This window comes from Limulus polyphemus, unplaced genomic scaffold (genome assembly GCF_000517525.1).
Source record: "Limulus polyphemus unplaced genomic scaffold, Limulus_polyphemus-2.1.2 Scaffold331, whole genome shotgun sequence".
NCBI classification, from domain to species: domain Eukaryota; kingdom Metazoa; phylum Arthropoda; class Merostomata; order Xiphosura; family Limulidae; genus Limulus; species Limulus polyphemus.
In genome coordinates, this window is record NW_013665941.1 from 185115 (window position 1) to 204361 (window position 19247).

The 19247-nt window shown below is 32.5% G+C and overlaps 1 protein-coding gene across 6 annotated transcripts in view; it reads left to right on the top strand.

Moving 5' to 3' along the window:
• The window catches only part of LOC106457441 (trichoplein keratin filament-binding protein-like), a 50042-nt gene that overhangs the window by 1519 nt on the left and 29276 nt on the right, over positions 1 to 19247 (top strand). For 3 of the 6 annotated variants that reach the window (XM_022383382.1, XM_013916860.2, XM_022383381.1), the window contains exons 2-8: positions 1732 to 1981; positions 2067 to 2190; positions 2925 to 3038; positions 7805 to 7861; positions 9686 to 9754; positions 16430 to 16603; positions 17280 to 17392. In XM_022383382.1, coding sequence (XP_022239090.1) covers positions 1782 to 1981; positions 2067 to 2190; positions 2925 to 3038; positions 7805 to 7861; positions 9686 to 9754; positions 16430 to 16603; positions 17280 to 17392 — 851 coding nt within the window. In that variant the 5' untranslated portion in view covers positions 1732 to 1781. Of the gene's footprint in view, positions 1 to 127; positions 252 to 307; positions 372 to 398; positions 928 to 1731; positions 1982 to 2066; positions 2191 to 2924; positions 3039 to 7804; positions 7862 to 9685; positions 9755 to 16429; positions 16604 to 17279; positions 17393 to 19247 lie in introns of those variants that run through there. The other 3 variants (XM_022383385.1, XM_022383383.1, XM_022383384.1) reach the window with 3 other exon arrangements.

Sequence of the window (19247 nt, forward strand, 5' to 3'; positions counted from 1 at the left end):
ACAACGTTTCGACAAGGTTTGTCATCATCAGGTACCTGACAAAACCTTGTCGAAACGTTGTACATTTGCTGTTAGGTTAAACATATATCAAAGTTTTTCTTCATTACCCATTCAAGCCGTCTCCAGCTATTATTAGTCTCAAAGTGGGTTCCTCGTCATCGAATTTGAGAACATTAGTCTATCTTCTGTCGAAACGTAGTACTACTACTACGTTCCCCCGATAATAAATCACTTTATTATGCTTGTAACTTGTAAGTCGTTGTTTGCTAACTTATTATACTAGCTGACTAATTACTAATTATTGGCGTTAATGCGTAGGCCGCTGTCTTTGTTCTTATGATGTAGAAATTTGTCTCTCTTCAGTTGTTATGGTAATAACGAAGTTATCTTGTGTTATTCACTTACTGTAATTGTTTGAGGTAGAAATAAAACTCAGAGATCAATCCTGATAATCTTTTCAAACGAAATTAAAAAAATCTTAACCGATTCCCTGTAAGATAATTCTTTCATCCCAAGAATCATTGTAATAGTTCTCCACTGAACAACTTTAATCAAGTCAGTATCTTTTCTTAGATAAGGAGACCAAAACAATATCTTGTTTCTAACTAAGGCATAATCAGTGTTTTCTATAGATATAATTGTCAGTGTATCAATAAATAAACTAAAATTCTACCAACTTCAAGCAACAGAGCACTACTTTGATGGTTTGTGTGACTTATCCAATGTTATTGCCAAGATCCATTCCTTCAGCGGCTTCTGATCTATATTAAATGTGATCCAAACTATAATAACTCATTTGTAAGTTCATATGAGCTGAGTTTCAACTCCAGTATTAATCATGTTTTCATGATCCTATTAATATTATTACATGCTGGAATAGGCTTGTTACCCCGATCTTGTATAATATAAAAAATATCAATTTTTTAGGTGAGTAGGTGTATTATTTTCATATGTATATTGTTAGATTATAACACCAAAACAAGAATAATCATTGTAAACAAACCTAAATCACTTGACTTAACAAAAAAAAAACAACTAAATTATTTAAATTTTGAGTAGAAACCATTCACTAAAGAAACCACACCAAAACTTGATGTGAAGGTGTAATCCCTCTTATATGCAACTTATATTGTTATCCCAAATTTTTTGTACTTATTTCATTACACATCTGATATGAAGTTCTCAATTTTTTCTGCCAATCCTCTAATTCTAGAACTGCATATACTCACAACTATTCTCTCTCTTAGACTCATAATAAGCTTGAATATGTCAATCACATTACCTAAAAGTTAATTGTTTGATTTGTCTGACTTCGGATACATCTATGATTAATTATATTAAGCACCAACAACCAGTATTCAAGTGCTGACTGAAAAAGATAAAAAATACTTTTTTTTAAGGCCTTAATTTTTTTACTAAAACCCAAAAAATTTACAATTTCGAGTAAGTAAATAATCATTAAATTTTTTCTATTCAATAACTAAATATGAGAAATGTAGACATGGAATAAAAAATTTTGTAATCTAGACTGTCCAAAGGTTTTTATGAGCTTTAGTTACATTTTCTTATTCAAAATTTTTAATATTTACCATAATTTTATACTGTGAAATCAGAACGGTGATTTAGTTAATTTTGTGTTACTATAGTTCCTGTAAATTTATGTTTTAAGTACAGTATTCAAATTGCATGTACAGTAAATAAAAAAGCAAACATATAATTTTGTATTTGCAGTAAAATTTGTACACTTCTGCCACCTCTCCCTGAATTAACATTTTTTGGATATGGCTTTACCATCACTCAATTCATATTGGATAAGCAAAAAAAGAAAGGACCTTATTGAAAGGACCATTGTTCAAAGGAGAGAGCAACAAGCTCAGAGGTACCAGACCTGGGATGTGGCTGCTCAGTACTTTAAAGATCTGGACACAATGTCAACTCAGTATCATAATCTGGAATCTTCAAGACCTGGTACTGCTAATAGGTGAGTTAAAAGTCTGATATTTTTCTTCTCTTATGTCATGTGTTTTATTAGGCATATAATACCCATTAATTCATTTCTATTTTAGTCAGTACCTTGGTAATAAGGAATCACTTGTGGAAGAACAGAACCAGGAAGAAAGGAAGAAAAAATTAGAAGAACGGAGGACAAGACTTGCTGCTTTTCTGAAAGGAAAAAATGAACAACTTGAGGTATGCATAAAAGATTATCATGAGACTTCTTGATTTATTTATTATCATAAAAGTTTTCAAGTTAGCACATACAAAAACAGAATATAAAATCCAAATGTCCAGCATTTGTTGATTTATATTTTTGAGAGTATTTCATACTTTGTGGTATTCAGCTCTGTAATATGTAGTTTTCAAAATTTCCACATTATAATAACAAAGAAAGTGCATAACTTTTAGTTTTATAAGTAAGGAAACTAAACAAAACATATTCACAATAATAAGGTTGTAATTCAGAAGCACTTCAAAAATGTTGTATAAGAGGTTTGCAGAAGAAATATCCACTAAGTTGTGTTTCCAGTAGAAAGAGGTATGGATAAAGCTATAGCAGATATTATTATTAACTTTTTTAATGCAAACTGTAGTTTATTATGAGACATTTCTATAAATGTAAATAAAATCACCTCCTATATCTCCAGAATGTAACTTTATTAGCTCAATATTTCATTATTACAGCTTCATCAGGGGCTTTCGATATCCTACAAATAATTTAGATTTAACTGGTTGTCAAAATCTATTTTTTTCTCTCATTTTCATGTAATGAATGTTAGAGCTGCAGTTCTTAATGAGTGCATGGAGAATAAAATATTCAAATTAGGAGCTTAGTTTTATAATGCAATAATGTACAAGAAAAGTATTCTGTTCATAGAAAAGATGGTGCACACAATCTGTTGTGAAATATGTTAAATTTTTTATAGACTGAACTAGAAGAAAAGAAAAAACGAGAACATCTTCAAGATCCTTGGAATGTAAATGCGCTAAGACAAAAACTGGAAGAAATGAAACAACAGCGAAAGTTAGAACAACTTCAAGTAAATTATTTGTTGTTGATTTTTTAAAGATATAACCTTAAGAATGAATAAAACCAGTGCAGTTGATTGGAGGTTTACTTGTGAGTAATAATTTCCAAAATATTGTTAGAAATTAATTTGTAGTATTATTAAGTACTTTTGTACTTAATAGTAGAGATCGACAAGGTTTCCAAATAATTCATGTGCCAAAAACCACCCTATTAAATTCCCAAGCAAAAAACTGACCATTCAAATTGTGGATTATGATATATTATGATCAGATTTGCTAATAATATGCTAAAAAGCTCACTAACATTTCTGTATAACAATTCAGAAATTTCTAGACACAAACTTTTTCATCTACTACCTTCCTACCTACCTCATCACATCAGTGGGGCTAGCCCAAAAACAGCTCAGACTATTGCTACAAGATTTCTCCAGCTTACTTGACTGGTCTGTGGGTATCTGGTTTTGATCTTCTGATAAATATATACAGATTTTTTATAAATGGTAAACATATCGTGCACGTACTTAAATATCTTTCAACCCCAATTTAACCCAACAGATGGCGCTACATATCAATGGATAGACACATGACAGTTTCTAAAGGTAAAAGTATATACTTTATGCAGGTATAACATAAAAAGTAAACAAACAAATTTTAAATTTTAAAATGAAGTAGGTATCCTGCTACAAAAAATAATGAAACAAGAATTAAAACCACAATCACAAATTCATAAAATTTAATCCCTACTTTGGCAGCTTTTTACACTTATCTGTAGGCCAAAGTAAGGATTACATTTTATAAATTTGTGATTGTGGTTTTAATTCTTCTAAAAGTTATAGCTATCAGAGATATGGCTGTAGTGAAAGTTTACAGACATATAAAAACTGAACAATTAAATGGGAAAAAAATAAATAAAAATTAAACGGAAAGTAGGGATCATAGGTTATTTGTAGAAGTATCCAAAACAAAATAAATGCTGCAATAAAAAGTACACAAACAAGTAAAGTGATACTAGTTGGAAAGATTTTAAAACAATTTTCAATCTATACTTTGGTTGTTTAATTTAGACTGCTTTGTTTAGCTATATGGATCACAATGCTGATTGGCTGCCCCTCTCAGTGGAAAATTATACTTGTAAGAATATTTCATTCAAGAGCAAACTGAAAACATTCATTACCAGAATTAAGGAAAAGTAAACAAGTAAACCACCATGTTTCTTTCTCAGTACAGTCTAAGTTAATCAGTGTGACCTTTACCAAATATAGTTATCTGTATTCAAGCTAAATTCATCATTTTCCTGAAAAATTGTATTCTTGTTAACAACATGTGTGTACATAATTTAAATATGCACAAACTCTTTCATACATAAGGGAAAATGTGTTTGCACAAGCCCGTGCACAGACACACATTTTCATCGTTATAACACAGCAGTTAGTCTAGATTACTATGCTTTCTACATTATAACTGCCATTTAGAAGTCTTGAAAACCTGTTATATGAACTTTTAAAATAACTCGGACAAAAAACCTAACAAATGATATGCATTTACTTGCTTTATGCAGTCCATGTAAATTTCTCATGGATTGTTAGAGCACAGTTCCCTTGCTGCACTTAATGAAGACTGGTACAAGTCTACCAGACAAACAGGTGCAATCTCACATGATCATAGAACAAAATATTATGTTGGCTTACGCACTAGATTATATATTTGTGCTGGAAGTTTCTGCACACAAATGACTGGCAGCTTTTGCCACAACAATCAGAACTAACCATCAATTTCCTAGGATATTATTTAACAACCTTATCTGTCCTAGCTATGTTTCTAGTGAGTTGCTGCTGCAACTTACTTGATATATCGAGTGATTATTGTAAGACACAGATGAAGGTCTCGCTACCAAATATTTCTTGATAATATGGGAAGTGTCACATTGCCCTTTGAACTTTGAAATATTTGGTTCAAAGCGTAGGTTGTACATTTAGCGGAAGAAAGGTGAAAGATACTTACCTCAATGCAAATTACCTACCATGAAGCATGGGGAAAGCAGTGTGATAGTTTAGAGTGTTTTTCTGCTGAGGCAACAGAAGATATTTGTAAAATAGATGGAATAATGGACCAGCAAAAGTACCATCAAATACTGATCCATCATAGTATATCCAGTGGTTTGCATATTATTGGTAAAGGATTCTACTACCAAGAAGATAATCACCCCAAACACTTATCCAACCTATGCAGAAATTACTTAGCTAAGAAAGAAGCTGCTGGAGTCATTCAAATGATGCAATGACCCACACTTTGTCCTAACACTTTTGCACAGTACTGTATATACACACACTATTGAGATTGAGTGTTCCACAAGACCACTTGTGGGGTTTCCTTGTGGTGCTTTGCTTCATAAATATGCCTGTTCCAGACTGTACTGACTCATGGACTATCATGAGTAAAGCAGAAGGGGATAGCTGCCTATCCCTGCTGTCCCTTTGATTGAATAAATTGGAGGGGGGGGGGTAGTACTTTTCAAAGTAATGACTTCATGGTCACCCATTGCACTGTCTCTGGTGAGAGCATTCCCAGTGCATCCCCCCTTCTTCTAGTGGAGAAAGGGAGTCCTTACCACTTCCCAGTACCTAGACATGAAGCTGCCTCTTGAATGTGCTCAATTCCATTCAGTTGAGAGTTGGGCAGTGGTCTTCTGCAGATGTAAATGATGTAGATCCTCCACCAGAATCATACAGTTTATCACGAGTAGATCCATCAAATTGCAGTTCACCCCTCCTACCATGGATTAACTTCACTTTTTTCACTAAGTTAATTGCACTAACTTGGTCACCTATGTATATACTGCCCGACTGAGGCCTAGAACTTTCTACAAACTATGAGATGTTAGGATGTAACAATACTCACTTAAAGCAAAGAGAAAAATTCAGAAGATTTGAGTAACATGATGTCAATTCACAACTATTGAACTATACAACAAATGAATCGTAAACAGTTACATAAGCAAACTGAACTATACAACAAATGAATCGTAAACAGTTACATAAGCAAACCTGCGATAAATTATTGATTCTAAAAATATTAAATTTAACACTTGTGCTTTATTACTATCTAAATGATAATTCTCTTATTAAAGTTAAATAAAACAGTCATGTACTCTCCTTGTATTCCATCTTTGTGAGGTTCAAACCCGGAGGATGATGTTGTGCAAGGTGAAACCAGTCCGATTGGTCTTGGATTTTGAGTGAACCATCACATCTTTTCCTACCATTGTGCGGATGTTGAGTTCCAGTGTGGCTGGTGTTGGTCGGGGATTTGCACACATGTGCCTTTATTTAGTCAGACAGTATGAAATTTCTCTCTTTTGTCTCCTAAACTTAAGGTGAAAATGGTGTGGATCCTCTTCGTATCACGATATCTGATGCCATCTGGTTTCGTAGTAGAGTTGACCTGCTGGGTATGGCCTAAGGTGCCCTAACCATTCTACACAATAGGACACATCTGTTTTAGCTTTTCCCACCATTATTTCTGTGGTTTGGGATCCAACATGCATTCCGGGTTTATGTTTTCTGGAGATTTCCATGGGATGTGGGGCCGGATCAACCATCTTTTTTAGCCTTTCAGAGATGTGCCCTTCATGATTTCTACCTGATTATGCAACATTTACTACCACACCGGACAACGAGTATACCTGGTATGGAAATGGTGTGGTTTCTCACAGGTGCTCCTCTCCCAGTGAAGATCACTCTCCATGGGTGTGTTTTGGATGCACTAGTCTCTCCACCTTTCTAATGTGGGATTCTAGCTTAATTAATGTAAGGTATCATGTTGGAAGTTAATATTTTCCTACACTAAAAATATATTTCTGACAAGTAATTAGCCCCGCTAACATTACCAGTGCTTAAATTCTACCTAATCTTGAAGTGATTGCTAGGTGAAATCAAATAAAGGGAGTAACCTGCATCATGAGAGAATGTTGCTCTTCTATTTGTGAAGGGTTGTCACATGATAATTCACATGCAAAGATGCAGTAAACCACATTGATCATGGGGTAGATGGGAGTTTTAAGGCTAGTACGAGTAAAAAAAAATTTGCATGTAGAGGGCAGCATTGAACAAGAAAAGCTATTATGTGAGAAGAGAGGTAAGTACCTATTGGAAATATATTGTCAGTGTAGAAAAATAATAATGTTCATCATTTATTTGTAAATGAAATTATTTTATATTTCTATTCATTCTTAAGTTTTGTCTTAAGTTCTAAATATAATTTTTGTTAAAATATAAAACCAGTAATATTCTATAGTCTCTTTAATTTTGTGAAAAAAAAGGAGAGGATTATAATGTTCAAGAAGTAACACGTAATATAGACAGACACTAATAAACACAAAGTTCATTGGTAGATTCTGTTAGAAAGTAATCTAAGACTGGTTCCAATCGTAGTAGTGAGTAATGCATCATTATACATGATGTAAGATAGATTGTAGAATTTTTATATGTTAACATATGAAAGTGATTTGTTATGATAATTAAGAATAACATTACAACGTATTTATAACTGCTTCAATAACTAATTTTTTTTACTTTTGGAAGAGTTATTTGCTGATGTACTCCAGAGGAGTGTGTTATTTAATTACATATTTTAGAAGTGTTTCTCTTGACCTGTGTTGAAAGTTAAAGAATTTGTTAACAATATAACATTAGTATTTTCCTAATTCTTACTGTATTTTGTTTAATTCATTGCAATTTATGGATAAACATTAATTATTATATACTCTTTTGCTTGATAGACGAAAGAGATAAAATTGTATCAACATTGGCAGCAAACAAATCCTGAAGCAAGACAGGTAAATAAAACTCATTTATTAAATTTTATAAAACAAAATCTTAGAAATTTTGTTTGTCTACTTCTTTAGCCAATTTTTTGTGATTTCTACATAGATTTATTGTTTTTTACTTCTCTTAAGAAGAATCAACCCTTTCTTGGCAGTTCTTCCTTTAGTCAGGGGTCAAAGGGCATGTCATCACGTTTGTAGATTTACATTCAAACTTTTATTGAACTACTATTTTAGGAATGTATGTCAGTAAGTTTGGTATCAAACTATAGATTATAGTTACATTAGTTAATTTCTTAATTTAAAAGTAAATATTAAAAAAAAACCTAAATATTGATTTTTGTGTGTCACATGGTATGTTAGTTTCAAATTAGATGTTTGTGATGTCCAAAGTCTATAGTTTCTTACAAATTAGAAACTCAAATTACCAGTATTGACAAGCTAGAATATAAAATATTAACCTCCTATGTTTTCTGTTTGCTGAGATATCACTATATTTAGCAAATTAAACAAAGTGGCCCTGTCCACTTCTTCTATTTTTGGAAATACTTCCTTACATACACCTGCTTTGTTCTCTCATGTCTTTATAACCAATCAAAAGCACAGAATGTCCCCCACATAGTTTTCTCAGCCTCTGCAAAGTGTTTATATGGGAAAACCTTCCTTTTCATGGTAGAATCGAAGCAGAAAAGTAGTGGAAAATGGAGCTCGAATTATCATATTTTATAGACCCAAATACAGCTTAGTTACTAAGCCTGACAAACTATAGTGGATTTCTGTGATATTGATATAGTAATTTATTATTCTTTGTTATTTCAAAATGCAAATATAAAACCAAAAAATGATTTTGTTTTAAATCCTTTCCATGTATGAAATTTGACAAGGCTTAGTAAATTTTGGCAAGTGGCAAGTGAGTACAAAGTTTGTAAGTAGAAGAGATCATTGTTTTATATACTTCTTTATTTACTTTTCTATGTTTTAAGGAAAATAACTGAAATATAAGAGCTTGTTTGTAAATAGTAATAATAGATATACATAGGTAATGTTTTATAACTGAAATGTGACTTTATTTTACAAAATACTGATGCATTAGAACAAAGCCAAGACAGGTCACTTTGTGAAGGCCAGTTTTATATTATTGGAAGGGTAACATGAGTGCACATGTGTTGTGTCATTGCAACTTCTGTATTGTTAGTCAGACATGACTGAAAGGTCAATAAAATAAGAATAATAAATGATAAATATACATAGATATATAATGTTATGAGATTTAAGCTATTTCAATTAAACATTTGTGGTTTAGTGTTATAATGTGTAGTCATTCTAGAATGAAAAAAGCTTAATTTATATCTATTTCTTAATTTTTTTATAATGGTTATGAGGTCGATTCAAATCGACCAAACCCATACAGAGATGCAATAGTGAAAATAACAGAGAAGATATAAAGTTTTTCCAAAAAAATGTTTGATAATTATCTGAAGACCATTAGGAGGTTATAAAGATTTTGTATGTGAAAGCTGATAATGTTCTGATGCATAAAAGTATTTTTAATCTCAAAATCAAAGTCAACATTTGAAAAGAAAAAATGCACGAGGAAATCATTACTTGAAAAATCTTAAAACTTACCAAAAACATCTGATATTTTGTGTACAAAATCCTTGTTATGGTTACTGATAATCTGCAAAATTTTGTGAAGGTATGCCTACTGTAGTAAAAGTTATAATATGAAAACAGTTACAAGCACAAAATTGTTACGAGGCTAGTCTCTGCGATCGATTCTGTAATGAGAGAGTTAAAGTGCAGCAATATAAAAAATAATGCATTACTTCTTCTTAGTTGCTGTCTGATCATCTAGAAAAGAATGTAATCCAGAGTTGGGGAAATCAACTAAAAGAAAAAGAAGAGGTAAAATTGCAATTATTATTAATATGAAGTACAGGATACAGATATATAATTTTGTAATGTTGTTCTTTCATCTAAGGGTTCTTTTAAATTATCTGGTGAAAATGATTTGAAATTCAGTCCATTTAATGATGTTGAATCAGTTTATTTCTTCCTTATCATTTCTACAGACTTATACTTTGTAACTTGTAGATGTATGTTTACAAATAACTTTCCAATGGAACTGTCATACTAACTGTACTACATTAATGTAAAATTGAACAGTTTCACAGCTGAATGATCAAGTAACTAAATAACTATCACAGATAATTATCACAAATTAAAATATTTCACTGAAGACACTGACTCAATGCTTTACTAATTCACTGCAAGCTTACTTACCTAATTGACTGACTCACCCGTATTTATATCTAATTTTTGTTCCAGGTTTTTTGAAAAGTCTCTTAATCTTACATCTTCATTGACCCACCACTCCCTCTATCTAACATAAAAATTACAACATTAGAAACATTATGTTACTAATAAAGTTTGGTTACTGTAATTAGACTTTTGTTAATATTTTGTTTATCAAACATTGAATATTCTGTTAATGTTTGATAAACAAAGAAATATGTACATAATTGTACATGTTTTAAGTTATGTACATACATGTATAATTTTAACAATTATTTTAGTTTGAACGAAGAGGCAAACATTATAATTATTGAAAATTTCTACAGATCCTAATAAAGTTAAAAAAATATTTTAGGTTTTTGTAACTAATATGATCAAAATTTCACAATAACTCAGTGTTTATTTGAGTTATTGAGGATTTGGCTTATTTATTGTTGTGTCAGATGTGAGTGATTTTCTTTTAGAAAATAAACTCCATTTTTATCCTCAGTGCTTTATAAATTTCTTGAACACAAGTTAGTTGTGATAGACATAATTTTAACATAGTTTAACAATTTCCGTAGTTACAGTTATTTTTAAAGGAGTAGACTTATCATGACAGGCCTACTAATAGCCATACTTTCTTTCTTGTTTTTTTTTGTGACACCCTAGTTATTCAAAAACATTATTTAATACATTAGTTTATTTGGAGGGGGGGGGTATTTAACACATGTTTTAAGTTTCTCAACATCTTGTTAATATGTTATTTAATCTGTAGTATTATTATGTGTCAGAGACAAAGGAGGTAAAGCCTATGCATTTATTGGTATGTTGTAAGACTAAAGAAATAGAGAAAAATACAGCTGGATAGTGATATGATATTATAGGGCTAATTTTTCCCAGTGATGAGAACATGTATGTTCTTATGATTGTACTATGTGATGAAGGAAAGCCTTTACAGTAACTTACATAAATTTTTTTAGACAAGAAAAAAACTTAACTATCAGAATAGAGAGTCATATGTTCCAGGATGGACTTCTCCACCCTAGGTTACACTTTTTAGTTTTTTAGTTGTAACATGACCTAAAATATCATGCTAGTTAAAATGTTTTATGGCAGTTATCAGCAAACAGTTATACAATGCTGGCAATCCTAAGTACATTTCTGAGGTAAAGACAGAAATGTGTAAAAACAAGCAGTCACAAAGTAAATATAATGTACATAAGTTTCAAGAATTTAATCATGAGTGAACCCTAAAAACTGCTTGTTATGTAAAGTCATACTATTGTTCTACTTCATACCTGTTTTCTATAAAATCATTCTTACCCTATCTTAAAATATTTCCTCCTTTTTTCTGACCACATTTTTGCAAAGTATGTTTTGGTGACTACTAAGAAAATTTGCGAAATAAAGACTTGTCTGTAAGAGAATTAAAGTATCAAAAATTTATATAATTTTTAATTATTTTTATTAAACCATTTTTGTTTAAGCATTTTTAGTAGTTGTCAGCTCGAGCCAATAATTATGTTGGGATCATTCCTCTTTGCATGTTGACTAAACTTTGAACAAAATAACTATTTACTATTTTTAAATACTAAGACAATAGTATTTTCAAGTTGGTTTGTTAAAATCTTTAATGAAACATCTCCAAAAAATGATCATGTCAGACACAATTTATTTTAAGATTTTCATAGCAGTATTAATGCTCTCAAAGCACATATCAATAATCCCTGTAACATCAGTCAGATCGAAACAATAAAGTACTGATATAAGAAGCATCAGAAAAAGTGATCATTAATAATTATATTTTAACTTCTACCAGAAGACATGCTAAAACCTTCAGTTAGAATTAACAAATAATAACAGTTTAAATTATGAATGACAGTCAAACCACAAATACCTATGTGACTACTTTGCCTTAGGGCATCATATTGGGCTAATAAAACTAGCTAGGAATTATACCAAAAAACAATATGTTTTGTACGTTCATTGATCTTAGGATTTTATAACATCTATGAAATAAGTAAGTGACATGGAATTACTTTTATTGAATGAAACTTAGTTGAATGGATGGCAACTGCCTGTAATAGAAACACAAGTTGCTGTCCATTTAACTAAGTTTCATAATGAATACTCTGCCTAAATAATCTATCAGATAATATACTTTTATTATTTGTAGGCATAAAATTTCATTTCAGTGTTATGAAAAATCAGAAAAACTACAGAAATGAAGAAAAAGCGTTGAACTTATGTATACAATTTTGCTTCAAAAATGTTACTCACCCCTCTGTACCATGAAGAGCTGTATTTCATACGCACTATCATGTAATTTCCTGCACATGCCACAAGCCTTTAACAAAGTTACCACCACTACAAGTGTCAATGTTTATTTACCAGCCATTTGATTATAGCTATCCACCAGTAAGAGCATGAACAACCTTCATGGATAGTAATCCATATTAGCACTAGCATGTAAACACATTCATTCTTTCCTGAGCACTGTTAGTGTTCTGATGTGTTTTTTCTTGTGCTTCTTTCAAATTTTGTCTGATTGACACTTAGTCTATTACCTTTTACATTGAGTTTCTTTTCTTTATCTCACTTATTTAATTTGCCTTAGAGTTCTTTTTTTTGTTGGAGTTTGAGTATCATCATTTAATTAAACACCTTATAACTTAGAACAAAAGCCAACCTTTCTTTATTTGTGGGCTGTTTTCGACCATGATTCCTCATATTATTTCTGTGTTTTCCTGAAGTTTTTCATGAATAGAGTTTTTTGCTTCATGAGTCTCCATCTTCTGTCTTTTTCTTCCCCAACTCTCCAGATGTTTCTGTTCATGCTAATGCTTTTCTGTTTGAACTACAAGTTGATTCACATCAGCCTTTACCTGCTTGCATTCTTGACTTTTTGTGGCCTATGGTCCTGATACTTCTGTCTTACTTGAACTTCAATCCCTAGAGTGTCTCATTCCTCCTTGGGTGGCTTTTCTCCTATTTTAACTCTTACTGACAATCAGTAATCATTTATCTATGCTTTACCTTCTTTTGAGGTTCTTCACTGTGACCTAGACAGTTTTGATGAAGATACTCATTCCTACTTTTTTGCTACATTGGTCTCAATTTCTTTTTATTGCTGTATCTTTGTTAATGTGATTTCTTTGTTTTTGGGATTTGCTTGGTCAGGATTCCTTTCTTTCAGGTGTGCACCTCTCCTCCTCTTATCTGCATAACCTCCTTCTCGTTCCTTTTCTTTTTTGACCAAGTCTTTCGAGGTGTTCCCAATTCTTTGGAATTTCAGACTGAAGCTGCTTGCCATCAGTCTTCCCTGGTTTATTTTCATTTCTGCCTTACCAGATCATGGGTGTCCTAACAGCTTCTCTGTCCTTGGGAGTTGCATAGTGTTGCCCTTCTCCTGTTATCATCCAATTGCCCATTCTTACCATCCCTCCTCTTGGAGGACTGGCTGTCTCAGTTCACAGAGATGACTGATCTTGTATGCTACCTCTCAGCTCAGGTTCTGTGGGAGCTTGGCTTTCCTTGTTTGCACACCTGTGGACTTGGGGTCATGCAGGTGCTTTCTTGTAGTCTGTCTCTGTGTTTTTGTACTTCTGCTCCTCTTTTGTTTTTTCCCCTTGTCTAGTCGTTTTTCCACCTCCCTCCAATCCTGTGCATCTTTAGCATTTCCAGAAGACTGTATCTTCTTTACTTACTATGTAAGTTATAGAGTGGGTTCTCCACCCTACTCAGGGTTTTTATTTCCATCCTTTTGCTGCCCCAAAGAACGCCAAGTATTGGCAGTCTGTCATTGATTTATCTACCTTGAACCTTTTTCTCAATGCTCTTTGATTCAAGATGGGTCATTTTTCTTAATCTGCAAAGGGTTATGGAGAACTAAAGTTGATTGTTCTGATGCATTTCTTCACATCCTGATTTGTTTGTTTTCCATTGTTTTGTTCACAACAATCAGGTTTTTCAGTTTTGGGCACTTCTCTTTGGGTTAGCCATGGCACCTTACATTTTCAATCAGATTATGCGAACATCCACCATCTTCAGTGTGGGACACTAGCTCTTCATGGTGCAGAGAGGTAAGTATCATTTCTGAAGTTTTTCCATACCTCAAATGTATTTCAGATGTTCAATTGTCTGTACCACCTCCCACCTTGCCTCTCAGTTCCAGTGCTTTTAGTTTTCTTCATCAGTAATGAGCCTGTGTTCACTTACTAGTGCTTATTGGGATTACTGTGTATGGAGGATGCTGGTAGAAGGCTTTAGCCTAATGATGTTTAAATCATAGGCTGGTGTAATACACATTTACATGTGTAGAAGTGGAAACTTTGCTCAAGGCTTATTACCTGCACATGAAATTACACCGCAGTACACACAAAATAATAGTTTTTTGTGGTGCAGACAGATGAGTATCTATTTGAAATACATTTTCAGGTAAGAAAAGTGTTAACTTCTTAAAATTATCAGATTAATGTAACAAAAAAAGAATTCTTTCATTGTGAACAAAATCATCAAGTTTGAAGTTGATTAAAACTGTAAGATTTTTCTATTAAGAATTTTATCAGCTACATTATTTTGGATTCAGGTGACCACTTGTTTTTATAATGTGAATGTTAAATTTTAATTAAGAGGTAGTGAAATACAACTTTTCCTTAAGATATGTAAATTGGTCATCTTTCATTGTTTACTTGGGTGTTACTATTCATGCAAGCTATTTCAGGGTATTAGGTGTAAAAAAGCCTTTTTTTGGTGTTTATAGGACAAATTTGAAATTACCTTCTTTCTTAATAATGGACTGCTAAGAGTGACATTGGATCATTTTTTCATCAGTTACTTAGATTAGAGCTATAGTAAAGAAGGTACCTTACTTATGTAGGAGCTTCTAAAGTGACCAATTTATTACACTTCCATTTGTATTTTCCAACACAGTTTTCTTCCCCTCATTCCATATACTTAATGTAAATAACTATTTTTCTCCTAATGTATCTTTATGTGAAAATCAATTTGTAAAACTGAATTAATTTTCCTTTCTGTTGGCAAATACAAAAATACAAGGTTTGAAGACGGAAATGAGTATGATAAACTTTCTGATGTGTTTACTCATCATATTTATTCCTGGGTATCTTTATATTTAAGGCTTTAGACATTACAAAAACAAAATATCAAAACAAGCTAACTGCATAGATCACAATAATAACAACTTAAGAAATAATGTTCCTAATTATATATAACAGACTAACTAGAAATGTGCAAGACTAACAGTGGCTGCCATTCTCAAGTAATGGAATATGGTATTACTGATCAGAGCACAACTAAGTATTTTGACATTTCACCATGATATCAGTGAACCATATTAGGAAAAAATGTAACTTTTATTTTATCAAGAAACATTATTGATATGTTGCGGAGAAATGTTTTCACAGTGTTGATTGCTGCTAGATAATTCACATTTTGGTCTACAGTGTGGAAGCCCCATAATATAATAATCCAACATATTAGAGATACTGAGAAAGATGAAAACAAGTGATAATGTTGAAACATAAACATAATAAGTCTAGTATGGTAAATTATATTATACAAGTTAAAGAACTTTACAGTTCTTGTGTAAAGCTTACATAATTAGTTTATATAGACTTTCATAACTCTGAAGCTAATATTGTTAGATGTTTGATAGGACAACATGAATGATAATACATAAAAATGTTTGGTTGCTGTCAAAAGGTGCTTGGTTTTTATTTTATGTTTTTAAAAATGGCAACCTTCTATCCAAATCTGAGAGACAAAATTTTTTTTCTTTTGTGAATGTGATGTTAACCATTTTATGAAAAAGTTAAATGACTGATTGATGGACAGTTTTTAGGCTTGTAGGCTGTTGTTGAAGTGACATGTGGGAGCTTGATTTTGTCCTACTTTTTTGGAGAAGTGAAAGTCCATTAAACCATGCCTTGCAGTTCTAGGTTTTCTTGTAAAATACAGTGAAAAAGCAATGTTTTTGTTTATGAATGAAATTAATTAAGCTTTGTTGGAAGTATTTTTGCAAACAATTTCATTGTTTTGAACAAAAGATTTTTCCAACTTTGACCTAATTTACCATAGGTTTTAAAAACATTATATTTGTAGATGTTGTAGTTTCATAAATGTCTTTCCTACTTGAAGTGCAAATTTACTTGTGTAGAATATACATGACATGAAGCAACCTTGTTGATGTGATTTACAATAGATATTATTTGTTTTGGGTAAAGATGATTATTTTGTTGAAATAATACAGACCCTGATAGTATATTACAAATTGATGCGTAGCAAACAGCCAGAGAAATGGCAGAGGACAGACTCCTCTTAGCTGTGATGGAACAAAAAAGACTAGAAGAAGAAAGTAAAGCAACTGAATTAGAAAGAAAGAGAAAGGAAGAAGCTGAAGCCTGGGCTGAGGATTTAAAAAAACAGATAGAAGAAATTAAACACAAAGAGTTGCAGGTAAATAGATTATTAGACAAACTTAAAACATTAAATTTTTATTTTGTACAATAAACTAAGCTATCATGAATGAGAGGATTATGTCAGATAACAGTGAAGAAATAGTTTTTTGTATGTTCAACTGTTTTAAAATTGTTTTCGAATCAGTAAGTGTTCTAATCAGTTTGCAACAAATGTAAAGATATAAAAATTATATGTTAAAAGAACATACAATATACTATGTACAAATAATTCCCAAGATTAGACATTGTAAGTTCTAATGATATGTTTATCAATATGTGAGAAGTGAAAGATTATGTTTAAACGTAACCATGAGAGTGGTTCATAGGCTTTAATACTTTTCAGCATTGTCTATAAATATATGAAATGAAACTGAAATAAAGCATTTTTTGATAAAGCAAACTGGCTCTGTATTTATAACAAGTGCCTGTAACATAAATTTTTTGGCACTTCAGAGGCTTTGAAAGAAAGAGAGAGAAAAGTGCTGTCCCAATTAAAAGCTGTAACATACAGTAACCTTAGTAAATGTATATGTAAACTAGAAATTAAAGAACTGAAGTTACATTAATTATTAATTGAATTATATACATTTTCTGAAGCACACTACTATTAGTTACTGTATTTTTAAAACGAAGTACTCTCTTTCATACCTGTATATTTTTTTGTGATTTCTTAGACACAAATGTTAAAAAAAGAAGAATCTCTATTGATGCAGAAACAACAGCAGATAGAAGAGATAATAATCAAAAGAACAGAGCTAGAAAAAGCTCAAGAGAAGAAGAAAATGAGGTATGTAAATGTTCCTAAAAGAGATAGTTATTTAGAGTACAGTATTCTAAATATTAAACACCTTGAATATCTAATTTAGTGTTACTTAGTTATTTTATATTCAGAACATTGGTGAAAGGGAAGAAGTATGAAAGAAAGGTCCTGTTGACAATAGAACTTATTATTATTAGTTAGAAAATGTATTATACATTAAAAATGATAAACAAAATTGATTTTTTGATAACTACATGAGCTTTTGGCTTATGAAGTGGAAAAGAAACACAACAAATGTGGAAAATCACTAGTTATAAAATGATTAGTAACTATAAAATGTTCTATTTTCCACACTCTCAATGATCTTAAACTGCTGAATTATTACCATAGTATTACATTACAGGGGGTCCCTGTTATATGTTGTGATCTGTTCCGGGAAAATGGGATGTACGTCTGAAATGACATTAAGCAACACAATCTCTATGTGTATTATGGGGGGATGCTTTCCTGAAAAATTTTGGTCCACCCTTGAATAACCTTTTTAAAGGGTGTAACATGCCTTTTTTTTTTAACTGTAGTGTACAGTTTAGTGCCAAAGTTAATTGTTTTCCTGGGCTTCTTAGCAGGGGACACTTTACTATCACTAGGTGATGACTTTTGAGCCATGTTGGAAGGGTGGAAACAAGGCTTTTCTGCTGCAGCATAAACAATGTACCCAGGTAATGGCATGTGAACATTTACTCCCATATGTTTGTTGTTCCCAAAAAGACCGGGGACTGGAAGCCTGTCTTCAATTTATCTTGCCTCAATCGCTTTGTTCATCTCCCACGTTTCACCTTGGAGTCCTACCTTAATCTTCGGGGGGCTTTTTTTCCAGGTCTATGGATGATCAAGATGGATGTCTCCAATGCCTATCTGCATATTCCCATCTTAAAAAGGTCTCATTCTTATCTTCAGTTCGTCCATTAAAGGGTGGCACACCAATTTTGTGCCCTCTTCATCTTCATGCCCTAGGGCTGCATTTCCATTTTTACATGGATAACTGGCTACTTCTGGCCCATTCCGAACAGGAGTTGGCCTGTCATACTCGTCAGCTCCCTCTCTAAGCTGCTTGTGTAGGCTGGATGATCAAATTAGAAAAGTCCTACTCAATACCTTATACATTTGGGTGTCTTTTTCAACATTCACCTCAGTCAGGCCCAACCTTCTTCTCTCAGACTCCTTTCTATAGAATTGTCAGTTTCCCACACCCTGTCTGCTCCCTCACTTTCTCCACATGAGGTTCTGTTGCTTCGTGGGATACGGTTTTCTGTGACACCACTAATCCCATTCGGCTGTGCACACATGCGCTCCCTTCAGTGGACTCTGCGTGGTCAATGGAACCTTGCTTTGGATCCTTTGGATGCTCCCATCACCCTTCCTTCTTTCTTTATAGATGATCTCCTTTGGTGGTTGGACAAGACTCACATCGGCAGGTGTCTCACTTCTTCCTCCTCATCTGGACTTATCTCTGTTTATGGATGCATACCTTCAGAGTTGGAGTGCTTGGGTCATGGGTCTTTAGACAAAAAATCTTTACATATCAATGTCCTATATCTCATAGCCATTCATCGGGCTTTGTATCACTTTCTTCCCATTGCTACTAACAAAGTTGGTCATAACCATTCATTCAAGAGTAGGGCGGTGGTGTTCTGTTAGTACAGATGAGATCTGGTCTCCACAGGAGTTGATCCATGCCCTTGCTGGTTGATGTGGCCTCCTGATACTATTTACACTATCACAGGAGTTGATCTGTCACCTTCCTGGATGATGTGGCCTCCTTATACTATTTACATATTCACCAATATCCACAACTACTGGAGTTGATCTGTCACTTTACAAG